Source organism: Perca flavescens, chromosome 9 (genome assembly GCF_004354835.1).
Source record: "Perca flavescens isolate YP-PL-M2 chromosome 9, PFLA_1.0, whole genome shotgun sequence".
Lineage (NCBI taxonomy): Eukaryota > Metazoa > Chordata > Actinopteri > Perciformes > Percidae > Perca > Perca flavescens.
This window is the reverse complement of record NC_041339.1, coordinates 11,281,343-11,295,416: the sequence shown is the minus strand read 5'-3', so window position 1 is coordinate 11,295,416 and position 14,074 is coordinate 11,281,343. Positions and strand designations below refer to the sequence as shown.

The 14,074-nt window shown below is 41.2% G+C and overlaps 1 protein-coding gene across 3 annotated transcripts in view; it reads right to left on the bottom strand.

Moving 5' to 3' along the window:
• Positions 1–898: 898 nt before the first annotated feature.
• Positions 899–14,074, bottom strand: part of LOC114561536 (uncharacterized) — a 125,423-nt gene continuing 112,247 nt past the window's right edge. For all 3 annotated transcript variants that reach the window (XM_028587593.1, XM_028587594.1, XM_028587595.1), the window contains one exon: positions 899–3,815. In XM_028587593.1, the coding sequence (XP_028443394.1) occupies positions 3,596–3,815 (220 nt within the window). In that variant the 3' untranslated portion in view covers positions 899–3,595. The remainder of the gene's footprint in view (positions 3,816–14,074) is intronic.

The window sequence follows — 14,074 nt, the reverse complement described above, 5'->3', positions numbered from 1 at the left end:
TTGGGAACCATTGCACTAGAGCACCAAATGTGTATTAATCCAAAACTGAAAATAGGCCCAAAGAAAGAAAAACGATTTAAGGTCGTTACATACTGGGGGTGTGACGGATAAACAACAGAGAAATGACAATTGGGCTGTAAATATTTTGCATTAAAGCTATTGATACCAGCAGCGATGCAAATTTGCAACAGTTTTCAATAAACTTTTCGAATATTTGCCCCAGCTTATCTACCATGTCAGTGGAACAGTTTAAGTTCCTTCTTGGAAGTGAGAGAGAAAGTGACGGGAGATGCGGTGTGAGCAGACGAGAGAGGGCGATCGGAGCAGTGGAGATAACGTATTACGGTAAAAATATCAAATGAATGGACAGTAGCTACAGTCTGCAGATTGAGCACAAAGAAATGCGGCAGCTCATCAAAACCATCTGTCTTGTTTCCCCGGCTGCTGAGTAGAGTAACAGGGGTTAACATTAGCTCTGTCTCCCACTGTGCTGTCCAGCCACGGTCGTGATGCCAAAGCAGGAAAAGCTAAACCTGCTTTTGAGCAAATTACTCTGAGTGAATATAATTCCCTCTGGTAAACAGTATGCAGTGTAGGTTATATGTTTAGGGCTTTTATGGAAAATGTGTCTCGTCAATCCTCATAAGTAAACAATACAACATGATTGGTTGATGTCTTTATTTGCGGTGTGAAAGCTCAGAAAAATCAACCTTGTTTCGAAAAAGAATTACGTTGCTTTATCGCCGCGTAATATTCGCGTTCTGTGTGAAAGTTCAAATGAGAAAAACAACAGCTCGAAAAAATAGATAGTAGTAGTCATCAACTACTCCCCAAAAGTCAACAAATAGTCAAATATATATGCAATCTCGCCAATAAACATGAATGTCCACAGATTGCATGAAGTTTATGAATGATATTCATTTATTGAAAAACATCAATAGCGGCTGGCACAGAGGAATGAGCTGACACAGATTATTAACACATTTTCCTCAGATAGCAAGTGTAAACAGAAAATAGGCTATAAACAGTGCAAACAGAAATTCAAAGCATAGCCTACTCACCACAATGAAACGCCTTAATGAAAGCGATAAAATACAAAATATGCATCCGTGTGTGACAGTACTCTCAGTCCCTACAGGCCATTTATTATCCTCATTTTGGATTTTGTCTAATGGGTTAGGTAAGGATCTGTCTTGTGTAAATATGATGCCACATTCTCGTTGTAATCAGAGCAATTTATCTTTAAGGAGACCACAAATTAGACAAGAATAAGCTAGCTAGCGCACCCTGTGGTGCTCCCCGCTGCTGGCAGACTACGCCAGGAGAAGAGCGGAAGGTATCTCTGATCTCCTCCTGTTGAAGTAGTCTTGTAGCGCCGGAGAGACTGTTAAATCCAGCGCTGCCACTGGCCACGAGCCTGCTGTTTGGATCATTTTCTGTAACCAGCATGTTGGAATTAGCAAGCCAGCCGCTAAATGAGTAAAAGTTAACAACTTAATGCTGCATTCACACACGTTTGTCACAGCGTTGGAAAGCAGATTGCTATCGCCATATAACTTGACTTCAACTTCATATTTATACACAAGACGGATGCTTTCACATAATTTGTTGTTATCCACTGATGTTCGAGCAACGATATAACAGTCACTGCAAGGCTGCTGCCAATAGGAACACTTAGTTGAACTCTCATACAAACTTTCGCGACAGTTTTACACAAGTTTACTGCCTTGCACCAACTATGACTTGTTAACCCACACCGCCCCTTCTGCATATCTGATGTAATTACATGCATAATGTTCTGCCATTACTTGCCACTACTTCATTACTGCACCATGTTAAAACCAGAGATTAACGAATATTTGACAATAATGCACCACATCGATTAGTAGTTTTGATGGTCGAATATTCAAATAGTCGACGATTCTGTGAAACCTCTGTTGTACAGCAGACTGACCCAGAGATCGAACATGGGTGAGTTTTTGTTACTCCTAAAGTCCTCAAACGTGTTCGTGAAATTAAAATCAACGCACAAAATCCAACATGGCTGACTTCCTGTTAGGAGGGGAAAAAATATTTTGCAATGCTCCCAACAAATTTCATGGTTCTCTGGCACGTTTGGGGTCGGGCCCTAATTAAAGCTATGTCATCTTCAATTAATTTTTCTACAGGGAGAACAGTACAGGAGAAAGAACACATCCTTCAGGAGCACCTGTACCAACAGTTAGCGAGTCAGACATTGTTCCACCGACGGAGACTCGGAGTGGTCCATCAGAAAGAAGTCACAATTGACCCCAAGATCAGTGAGTCTTTGTAAAAAGACGTGTCTTCATAGTTCTGAGTTAAAAAGCAGAACAAAATCAAATAAAACATAGCGTAGTGATATTTAACATAGCAGTGCGTCATCTGTACCACAGAGGAAGTTAGATGACTAGCACGGAACTGATGGCGTGTATGGTCATTCACCATACACACATTGGCCTTTTTGGGAACAGACTTAATGATTGATAGATTTGCGCTGTACATGTGTTTAACAAGTACTGGAATAGTACAGGATGGACCTTGTAAAGATAATTGGGTCTTTAATGACATGCGCCTGTAGTCCGTCCGGCCTTTTTTTGGCTTCACTCAGTCACACACCGGCACCACACAGTCATAACTACTGTAATAAACATTTAGCTCATTAGAAAAGGAGTGACTGTTACTGACAGAGCATTCTTCCGTCTTTCAGGCCACCCCCATTAGTGAATTTAAGCCTACTCACGCTTGTCTTGTACTACCTGTTTAACTTCAGTCTTATTTTTCTCTGAGAATTCCCTGTCAACACTGCAAAAAGCCAGTAACTGCAGGTGAATATACGTTGATCCACATAGAAAAAAAAACGACAGGTGAGTACAGGGTCAACCCCCCCACCCCCCAGCTAAGCTAAGCTAACCAGCTGCTGGCTGTAGCCTTACAGTATATTTAACGGACAGATATTAGTTATAGCTAATTGAAAGCTGTTATATATAAATCCGTAGACGATATGAAGGTAATATAACATCAGGGCTACTTGATAGCACTTTTTCCATCTGTATGATAATGGTTTTATGTTTTAAGAACCACAGTGGTGTCTCACTGGGAAGCTTCACTCTCATTTCTGAAGCAGCAGCGGAACAGACGTTGCTCTCGCCCCCGTCCTCGTCACCACTTCACAGGCTATTCAATTAGCAGGAGAAGCATGGGAGATGGAGCCATAATGGAGCTGATGAGATGCACAAGGACAGGTGACACTAATCAGAGCGGCGCCCCATTGTCTCTGTGTGGACATCATTAAGGAAAGAGAGTGATTCAAGGCTTTTTTTTGTCTCTCCCGGAGCCTGAACATGCAAGCTGCGTGCATTAGCTTACTTATGATCAATTTGCAATATGTGAGAATATACCCACTGAATAAAGAGTGTAAGGGTTTGACACCAGAATATTTGACACCTCGGAAACAGGGTTTAAAGTATAAGATCTCATTATTGCCACGCTGATAAACTGCTGCGATATCTTGAATGGCTAATACCCATAGGATTTACTATGACCCTGTATTCTGTAAACTCATTCTGTTTGTGGTTCAGAAAAATTTGAGACATCCACTCTTCAACATATCCCCTTTCCTTGCATCCACTTGACTGGGTGAGGCCGTCGATGAAGCGCGGCCTGCCGCCACCGGGGCCACAGACTGATCCCATTGGCCCGGACTCGTTCTGTCCCCGTCAAAGCCTCTGGGCCGGACTGTGAAGGAGCTCTGCTCAGCCTGCCGGTAACGACTGCAGATGTAGCTGGACAGACACCTGAGAAAACACCACCCAGTACAAACATTAGGAGAGAACAGACTCAGGGACTCAAGGTCTGATTACTTCATCCCACATATTTCTGTTATGTAAGTCAAATTAGCTACATTCACACTTTGACTCAAACCAAATGACTTTGTTAGTATAATAGTAATGATCAAGTCCTTCTCCCCCTATTAGTAAGTCCTAAGAGCAGGGGTCTTCAACGTTTTTTTGTCCAAGGATCCCTTAGCTGAAAGAGAGATGAAGTAGGGACCCCCTACAACTGTACATATAGTGTACAAAATTAAGTTGCATGTTAAAGCTATAGTGTGTAGTTTCTGTCGCCCCATGAGGAATTCTAAGTAATGACAACCAATGCTATCCGCGCGTCAACATGATACAAGCCTTCCATGATTGCGCACGCAAATCACAAATAGGCCAATTTATATTTGCTGTAATATGCTGGATTCATATTATTGTATATTTTCAGCTTTTTTTATTTTCATTTGAATTTTTGAATAAACAAATTTTCAAAACTATTTTTTGGTTATATATATATATATATATATATATATATATATATATATATATATATATTTTTTGTTGCCCCCCTGCACTAACTCTGAGGACCCCCTAGGGGTTACAGACCCCCTGTTGAATATCTCTGCCTTAAAGGAACACGCCGACTTATTGGGAATTTAGCTTATTCACCATAACCCCCAGAGTAAGACAAGTCGATAGGCTACATACCCTTCTCATCTCCGTGCGTGCTGTAACGCTGCCTGACGGTTCCAGCATTAGCTTAGCCCAGCACAGATCCTGCAGGTAACTGGTTCCAACTAGCCTACTGCTCTGAATTGTGACAAAAGTGACAAAATAACGCCAACATGTTCCTATTTACATGTTGTGATTTGTAGAGTCACAGCGTGTACAAAAAACAACGTAACATGAGACACAGCCGTATTCTAACAGTAAACAAACCGGGAACTATATTCTCAGACAGGCTTGCTGCAAGCATATCACTCCGCCCAAGTCCTATATTCTTCCGCCTATAGGAATATAGTTCCCGGTTTGTTTACAGTTAGAAGACGGCTGTGTCTCATGTTACGTTGTTTTTTGTACACGCTGTGACTCTATAAATCACAACCTGTAAATAGGAACATGTTGCTGTTATTTTGTCACTTATTCGGAGCAGCAGGATTACTGGAACCATTCACCTGCATGTTCTGTGCTCGCCTGATGCCGCTGGAGCCGTCAGACAGCAATACAGCACGCACGGGTTTTTATCGGTATGTATCGACTTGTCTAACTCTGGGGGTTATAAGCGGGAATAAGCTAAATTCCCAATAAGTCTGCATGTTGATTTAAGCCCCTGACACACCAACCCGACTGCTGACTGGCGGCAGAAAAGGCAGTCGGACTCCCCTAAAGTCCAAAAAGTGCCTTGGAACATACCAAGGCAACGCCGTCTTGAGCGTTCGTTCTGCGCGTGTGCGAGACATAATACAAAAAATGAAAACCGGAAATGACAACGCGTCACATGGGTCTGGCTTCTCCAGCCGATAGTAATGGCGGCTTGTTCAAAATACGATCTCGTATTTTATGAAAATAGTTCACTGAAACGTGTTTCTGAAAACATTTTAAGCGAGAAATAGGCCATACAGTTGCTGAATCTGTCTTCATTTCAGATCGACATAGCTCAGTTTAAAAGATTTTCGTCAGCTTCTGAGAGGCATTCGTCACTCATCCCGCTCGTTATTTCCGGGTTAGTCCGACTGCCCGCCCTCCGACCCAGCAAGTCAGGTCGGCCAAAATGAAGGCCGAACGCTCATCCGACGGACGACGGCACCGATTAATACACATAAACAAATAATGTTTTGCTTTAATGACAGTTTAGTTTTAGCAGCTAGCACCCAGCCTTGTCCATCAGACACCTTTCTGTGTTTCAGGACCTCCTGATTTAAAATGAAGCTCTGAATATAGCCATTTCACTCCCTATTTAGCCCCATTGTATTGAATTTGGTTGCAGTTCCGCTAGAGTTCCACTGGGGGTGATTGCAGGCGAGTGCAAAATGAATGGGACTCTATGGAGCTAGACGGCTAAATTTGTCTCTTTCGCTTGATTGTCGTTGACAAATCTCAGATTTGATTGTAGTTTTTGCAAGTTCAACATGGATTATAGGTCGAAAGTTGAATGAACGAGTACTTATGTCCTTTCGATTTCTTACAGGTTGAGTCGTTGTTGCCCATAACATGCTAGCATTCTGCTAATGAATGCTGATTGGTCAGTGAAGGACTGATAACAATCAGCGATCCCGCTTGACGGCAACCGAAGCAGAACCAGAATGTCAGAGTGAATATTTTGGCGTGGCAAACCTCTTTCTAGCACGTGTATTGAGCCTAACCTGTCAGCTGTGTTGTCGATGCCTCGAGAGAGAAAAAGGATGTGACTCAGAGCTTGCCGTAAAGCAGTATCTCTGGCCGTACGATGTGTATGACGTCATTGACATTTTAAAAGGCTTTTAAGAACAAAATAGCCACTTTAAAAAAATCTAACACCCAGCAGTGTGTATTTTCTTAGCCTCCCCTTTCGAATGCAACATTCAAATTACTAGACAAAAAATTCTATCATGAGAAAAGTGGATTTTGAGGGGTATAGCTCCATAGACCACCATTCATTCTGCACTCACCTGTGAGCGCCCCCTATATGGAACCAGAGTGGAACTGCAACCAGTTCAGAAGCCGGAAGTATCCCGAGAGTGGAACTTCTTCCCTTATTAGAAATTCTCTGATACAACACATAAAATCCAAACCAAACTCACACAGTAATGTCAAAACAATTCCCCAGTCTAGTCCCTCATTTTTTTCCCCCCCAACCATCTAGCGACACCCAGAAATTATCTCGCAACCCCCTTGGGGGTCCTGACCCCCAGGTTGAGAACCACTGCCTTAGAGTATGGAGGACATTACAGCTGAATCCAGGGTGCTGCTTGGCCTCCTGATATGATGTAATCACACAGCCCAGTGAGAACTTCTTTCCAAATATTTAGGAAGTGGAGGTATTCTGTGCAATTTAAGTGTCCAAACCAAGAACTGTTGCATCATTTAGATTTGCATTTTTACATGTATCTGTATGTATCAAAACCTGCAGCAATGTAGTCAAAGTATACTTTTTTTTTCAATCCGGTTTCCTACTAAAAGAATGTGGCTTCATCACGGTGAGAAATATGTCATCTTTGTAGTTCATGTACGAAATAAACAAGATATAACGTTATATGTTAATAGGAGAGCTTTAGAGGTGTTGGTAGGAAGATAGGTAGGCAGGTTTTTTGGACTTTTTAGTCTTTATGCTAAGCTAAGCTAAACATCTGCTGGTGATAGCTTCTTTTAAGGGAGAAACATTAAAGTGCTATCACTCTTGTCCTATTTTCTTCAAATTTCAAACTATTCCTTTAAAATATTGGAGGAAAAAAAGTCTAATGTCTCCATGTCTTATGCTTCAGTTGCTAGGAGCACATATGGTAGGAAATAAAGAATTAAAAAAATGTTTAAAGTGAACATTTAAACATTTTGCATTGCCAGTGAACAGTTTGCAGATTTGTTCACTGTAATTGTTTCCTCATTACATTGATAAAACATGTATCAATGTATAGGAATGCATTCTGAGGAGTCAGAGTTGTTACAGTATATCACTGTCTGGTGATTGGCCAAAGAGGTTACAATAACCACCTATCGTGCTATGGCCATACATTTTCTTCTGAAAGATCTAAAACGTCAAAGTACTTTACTCTCTCACAGTGTAATCCGCTGCTATTAGACAGGACAAATATGCATGTTTTAGTCTCGTGGTGGTGGTGGTGGTGGGGGGGGGCTAAGGGCTATTATGTTTTGTTAATCTTGGTATATAGGAACTATCACAGCAATGAATGAGTTATCATGAGGTTCATGTGACTGATGTAGGAGCTAATCATGATTGCTTGACTCTGAGTTGGCTGGGACTGCCTCGTACTGTATCATTTCCTACAATCAGTAGCCACTTAATATCAAGACATACACCTTCCAGTACTGCCTACAACCTGATGGAGGACCTGAGGAATCATGCTCATTATTTAACCCAGACCTGCAAACTAAAGGAGTGGAAACGGTGACACGCTACGAGACAAAAATCAGATAGGTGGGCCCAGGGACATTCTCCATCGGAAGATCATTTTTGTGATTTTAATACACAAGTGGAGCTTTTTAGAGCATTTTGAAAATACGAGAAAACAACATATTGTTTTGATAAACAATTGCATTTTGATTATTTTAATTACAATGTCTAACAACAGGCAAGATGAGCCACAGGATTCAGTAAAAGTACAAAAGTATTAGCATCCCAATATACTTAAAGTACCAAAAGTAAAGGTACTCATTATGCAGAATGGCATTTTAGAATAATAGACTATATATTATAATATTGGATTATAATTACTGATAATGTGTTTATCACTTTAATGTTCCAGCTGGTAAATGTGGAGCTAATTTTAATTTATTCATGTATATTTTATGTATTATTTAATATACTGCTGGGTAGCGTGTAAATTTCCCCTGGGGACCAATGCAGCCTTATTGATTTAATAATATCATTATTTATTTATTGATTATTTTGTAACTAGTAGCTAAAGCTGCCAGATGTAATGGAGTGAAAGGTAAAACATTTCCCTCTGAGGTGTAGTGAAGTCAAAGTATAAAGTACAAGAAAATATAAATATTCAAGTTAAGTACCTCAAATTTGTACTGTACTTATGTCTTTCCATTACATGGTACCTGCTTGACTCGCCTAGACTCTACTCGCCTTTTTTGTTTTTCCATTATAACGTAGGAAAGCTTTTTTTGCACACCTCTTTTGTCGGGCAAGTGCGTAGGATATGATCAAAAGTAGCAGATCAGAAGCTTAGAAAAAGTCCCGCACACTGACCATTACGCAAGCAATCATTTATTTCGAAAAATACGTTTCGGTATTAGACCTTCATCAGGTAAATAGTTTTTCCATTATGAAAAAAAGCACCTGGTACTAGCGTTACATTTCCCCCGACTCATTTCCTGGTTCTCCTTCTCCATAAACAACATGAAATCATGGAGAGGGTTAACTTTTCCTGCTACAGATTTCCGACCGTGGTCAGAAAGCAAAGGGGAGACACTTAACTTCTCTTACTATGCCTCTAAAAGTCGGTACTCGCTCCGAAGCTAATCGTCGTCCCTCTCTCACTCGCTCTACCACACACTCCCCCCACACACACACACCTGCCAGCCCTGCTGTTCTCTTAAAGAGATCGACGCACACACCAACGCACAAGCATAAACTTCAGGCCACTTATGTAGGCTACGGCGAAAGCTCTGCGTGGAGCCTCCGCAAAAGAAAAGCCAGACACATTTTGCCAAGGTTCAGGGTAGAGGGTGTCTTCAAGCAGACGTCATGTAGCAGACGCAATTACAGTTCTGATTGGCCCATAGAAATGCCACAGAAATGGAATACTACACTACTAATACTACACTAGTGGACAATCCAATGAGGTTGATGCTAGCCTGGATCAACGGAATGACGAACTCATCGCAGTCATTCTCTCCTCACTCATCCCCCCCCCCCTCCACACACACACACACACACACACAAACACACACACACACACACACATTAACTAAAACAGTTCATGAGTGCATTTTAATAAAACTGTTTAACACTTTTAAGAACTGTTTGGTACAAAGCAATAGACTGGACCGCAAACAAACAATCCCTCTCCCAGATTGACTGGATGTATAACCTCAGTCCACATAGTAATTGCCTGTTGAGGCAAATCAATGTCTCGGATCAGAATTGAAGCATTCTGCTTGTTTACAACACCTATCATTTGTTCTTATCGAGTGCGATCAGAGCAATTTTCCCTCCCTTAATATACGGTTTGATGGGACGGAAAAAAAGCTCAATTCTCGGAGAATTGGAAAACACATTTCTTGTGCTTTGTGGTAACTAAACTGTCAACAGATAAGAGAGTCCATAGTATCAACTCCGGGGTAATTCATCTTACAATTGTGCCGCTGTGTTTTCCTTTTGGAGCAGCTTGGAAATTTTTATTTGAGGCCTTTGCTTAAATGTCACAGCAAATGCTTCGTCCGAATGCTCACACAAAGAAAAATGTAAAGCAGAATGCAAAGCGTGTAGACGCTAAGCACTGTGCTCTCTCTGTCCCCAAATTCACTTAACCTATGTGTAGTTGCTACTTAAAAAAAAAAAAAAAAACATTTGTACCCTTGTGAACACTTATATCTGCAAAAGGGCGATTAGCTACTCGTCCTCAGGCAGCTCTGCAAACTGCTGTAGACAGTAGCGTGAGGTGAGAGAGCAGTATAGGCCACTTTGTATCATGTCAGCGCTAGCGGTTAGACGCCATCTCCACAGTGTCCCTTGTCACCAATCACATCCTTTTAAACCACCCAGGGAGCTCGACACCCCCCCCACACACACACACACACACACACACTCCCTTATCTGTCAATGCTGCTTAAATAATGTAATTAATGACTTAATTAACATTTCCATAATCTATTTTAATAAATCTAACACGGCATAATGAGAGTGTCTAACCTCCAGGCAATGGCATATAAAAATTCACAGTGCAGAGCTGCGTGGTCAGGGCACTGTCTCAGCACCCTGACTCTCGCCTTGACAGTAAAGGAAGGAGAGGGCGCATATTGTGTGACAGCCTTCTGAAAGGCAGTTCAAGCCTGACGAATGTCACGTGACTTTGCGAATGTGTCCAATAACAGACCTGCAGCACAAGGAGGGGGTTTAAAATGTTCGAAAGGATGCCGGAGTGCAAGTAGATGGAAACGAAAAGCATTCATTTGAAAGAAGTTTGTAAGTAGACTGTGAGGAAGAACAAATGATGCACAATTCAGTGGGTCTCCATTTACATTCATTTGTTGCTTTTAGCACTCTAACCCAAAGCTGCTGTGCTCTTTTCTTTTCCTGCTTCTCCTGTCAAAAAAATTATTATATAATAATATATAATAACAGGACAACTTACTTTTCTTTTAAACAAAACAAGGAGACAATGCTAAACAGAAACATACCAACTACCATCAATGATTAGGCTGATTTAATTCAATAGTTTTCAACAAGTAATCCCACTGGTTCCTATGCACAATGTCAATAGAAATGGGTCACGAGTTAACGCTTTCATTTTAAGAAAAAATGCTCAGTAATTTTATGAAACAGGCACTGTCCTTTTTAGCAAATGTCACTGAAACAGAAGGAAATAGTGCATTTGTTGGGGACTATTTTCCGCTGCAGATTAAGATATATTTGGTCCTCTAAGAAGAAATTATAGCAGCAGGACGCTGTATGTGAGATGGAATCAGTATAAAGGGCTGTGTTCATGGTAATGAAGGAACATGTCACCTATGCAAACGATGCCTATTAGTACTTGGATCAATTCACTGTTGGTTGTGGTCTTTTCGTGGAGAATATTGGCAATCTTATCCTTTAAATGAACAGCAGATAAAACACATTGCACTAATGAACTAAATGACCATAACTTCTCATTATGTCACAAATATACTTTCTCAACCAACATGTTTCGTCAAATCTATTCACAACTAAACCATAACGACAAAATCTGACAAACAAATATTTGCGTCAGAAGTGTTGTAGCCAGGGCAACAGACAACAGGTAACAGAGACACAGAGGGTTCATTCACTGGGAGGGGGAAGCAAAACGCTTTAGCCCTTCCTGCCAATAGACTGGCATTATCGCATGTTACCATTTCATCAGGAGTAAGGTATAAAAAAAACATAAGTACACAACATGGATTCAACACAATAAAAGCTTGTTCTATAGTGTTTGTCTCGTTTCTGTCTCAAAGACAACCAGGCCGCGTGGGCAGTGAGAAAAGAGGGGGTTGCTCCTCATAAGGGCTTCGGCCCTTGGGGTGAAGTGTGACTGAGATGCACCCTGACAGGGGGCAGCAGGAGGCTGGCACATCCCAGGCAGCACAAGCACCATGGGGCACGGATCATTGAGGCCCACCAATCTTAATAAGGGCAGCCACCAACCTCCCAATTGTACCATTAATAATGTAAGCATCAGTGAACAGAAACCTGTTTAGGGCAGTGGGATACCTCCAGTGTCATAGGTTGCATGTTCAACAGACAGATACATGTACAGTATATAATGATATAACATATCTGAGGAATGGTTTTACTTCATTCGTTTAAAGGCAGGGTTGGTAAGTATTTCCAATATGCACTTTTTATTATATATTGTTTGAAATGGTCTTTACATACCGACAGCATAAAGGAGCAAAAAAGATCCTTCATCTGTAGCTGCTGTAATCCCGTAAAAACCAACCAATCACTGCCTCGCGGTCTGCTTGGAAAGAACCAATAAATGCCTCCTTGCCCTGCTGCGCGTACTCTTTCCCTCCCGTGTGTGAGCCTGAGCTCAATGCGCGTTGTTGCAGTCAATATAGTCTGGATCGACGACAAATCTTTACATTTCCCTCACATTCCGTTTTAAATTCCTGTCACATCGAGCAACATTAACTGGAACCTCTGAGCAGTATAACAGGATGAAAAATGATGAAAATGGCAAGTTTTAAAGAAAATGTGGACCGTGCAACAAGGCAGGCCTGCTTGTTGCACGGTCCATGCTTTGGGGAAGGATTTACGAAGAAAATGTTTACGACATTTACTCTCTAACTGGGACATTTTGTGAACGTTTGGCGGGGATTTGCTATGGACAAAATACACATGGTGATACACTGGTAAGAGAAAATCACGTTTAACCATGTATCCACTTAATTTAAATAGCTCACATTACTGTATTGTGTGAACAGTTTTGCGGGGTTCAAATGTTACACCAAAACAAGTTTCTTCCCGAGACCATTATGAAGAGGCACCGTTCTGCATCCCTTGCTGCATCCGTTTGTGATTGGTTTAAAGAAATGCAAACAACCCCTTACATACCGGTTACACAATGGCTGCGTCGCGTGAGCATGTAAGCTGCGTGGCGTGTCTGTTTATATTTTGGCTCCCATGTTAACAGGTTAGAGCTTGCACACTGCCTGCGTGACACGCATGTCTCAGGTGCGGAAAACGCGAAAGAAATAGAATAAATATGACGCAAGCGTGTTGGAAGCGTTTCCAGGCAAAATAGAATAGGAAAAGATGTTTATCTGTCATTTAGACACAAATACATATTAATAAATGACATGTTGATGTTTGAAAGTCTCTAAGTTTTGATATAAATGCAGATATAAATGTAATTTTAAAAAATAAATCTATTTTCTAATATTGCACCTGTCAATACAGAACGAAATATTCTGTAGCCTATTTTGCTGTCAATACTGCTGATATTGTAATCTGTAATCAAATCAGTATATATTTATGTTTAACATGGTAGGCCTATTTTGTTTTATCAATGGGAAATATGCAAGGCTAGCAGCAGCACGTTTCTGGTGTGTAAAGGCATAGAAAAATCCATGCGGCCGCCACGCAGCTGACACGCAACAGAAATGCCACGCTCACGCTACGCAGGCAGTGTGGTCTGTCAATGTGCAAGTCAACTGGAGAATTGAGGAGGAAACTCAGAAAAAGTTGCCACTGCTTCCATAGTTACCGTCTTTCTGTTGGACAGGTATGTTATTTAGGGGTAAGATGGGGTAGCGGGGGGATTTGTTGTTTTCAGGAAATGTCTTGTGCATGTGTGTGAGTGTGAGCTTCGAGGGCAGGGGGAGGGGTTAGACAGAGCCCTGAGGAGATGCTACTCTCAAACCTTGCTATAGCTTTTCAACATTAGCAACCCTGCGTTTAAGGCTTTGAAGCTTCAAAACAACATAAAACTGTAATGGCAAGTTATTTTGAAGGATTCATGCACATTAACAAAGTGTTAGTATTTTAACAGTATAACGGTTAGCATGACAACATAGTTGAACCTCTTTCAACTCAAACAATGAGCAAATACCTGCAGCCGAGATCTGCCAAGAATGTAACTCGTCTGAAGCTGCTGAATGTGTGGTAAACAAACCAATTTCCTGTCATAAAATTACAGCTCATTATGGCCGCGGAGTAGGGCTTCGACAACATAATGATGCAGAAGCACATAACCAGTGCAACCATATTTATTAATTACCAGTTCACTAGCCACATTCCTCGCAAAGGCACTTAATGGGGAACAAAAGTTACGAGCCTTGTTGAGTTAATTACAAACAGCCTCTCTTATTTTAGTTAAGACAAATAC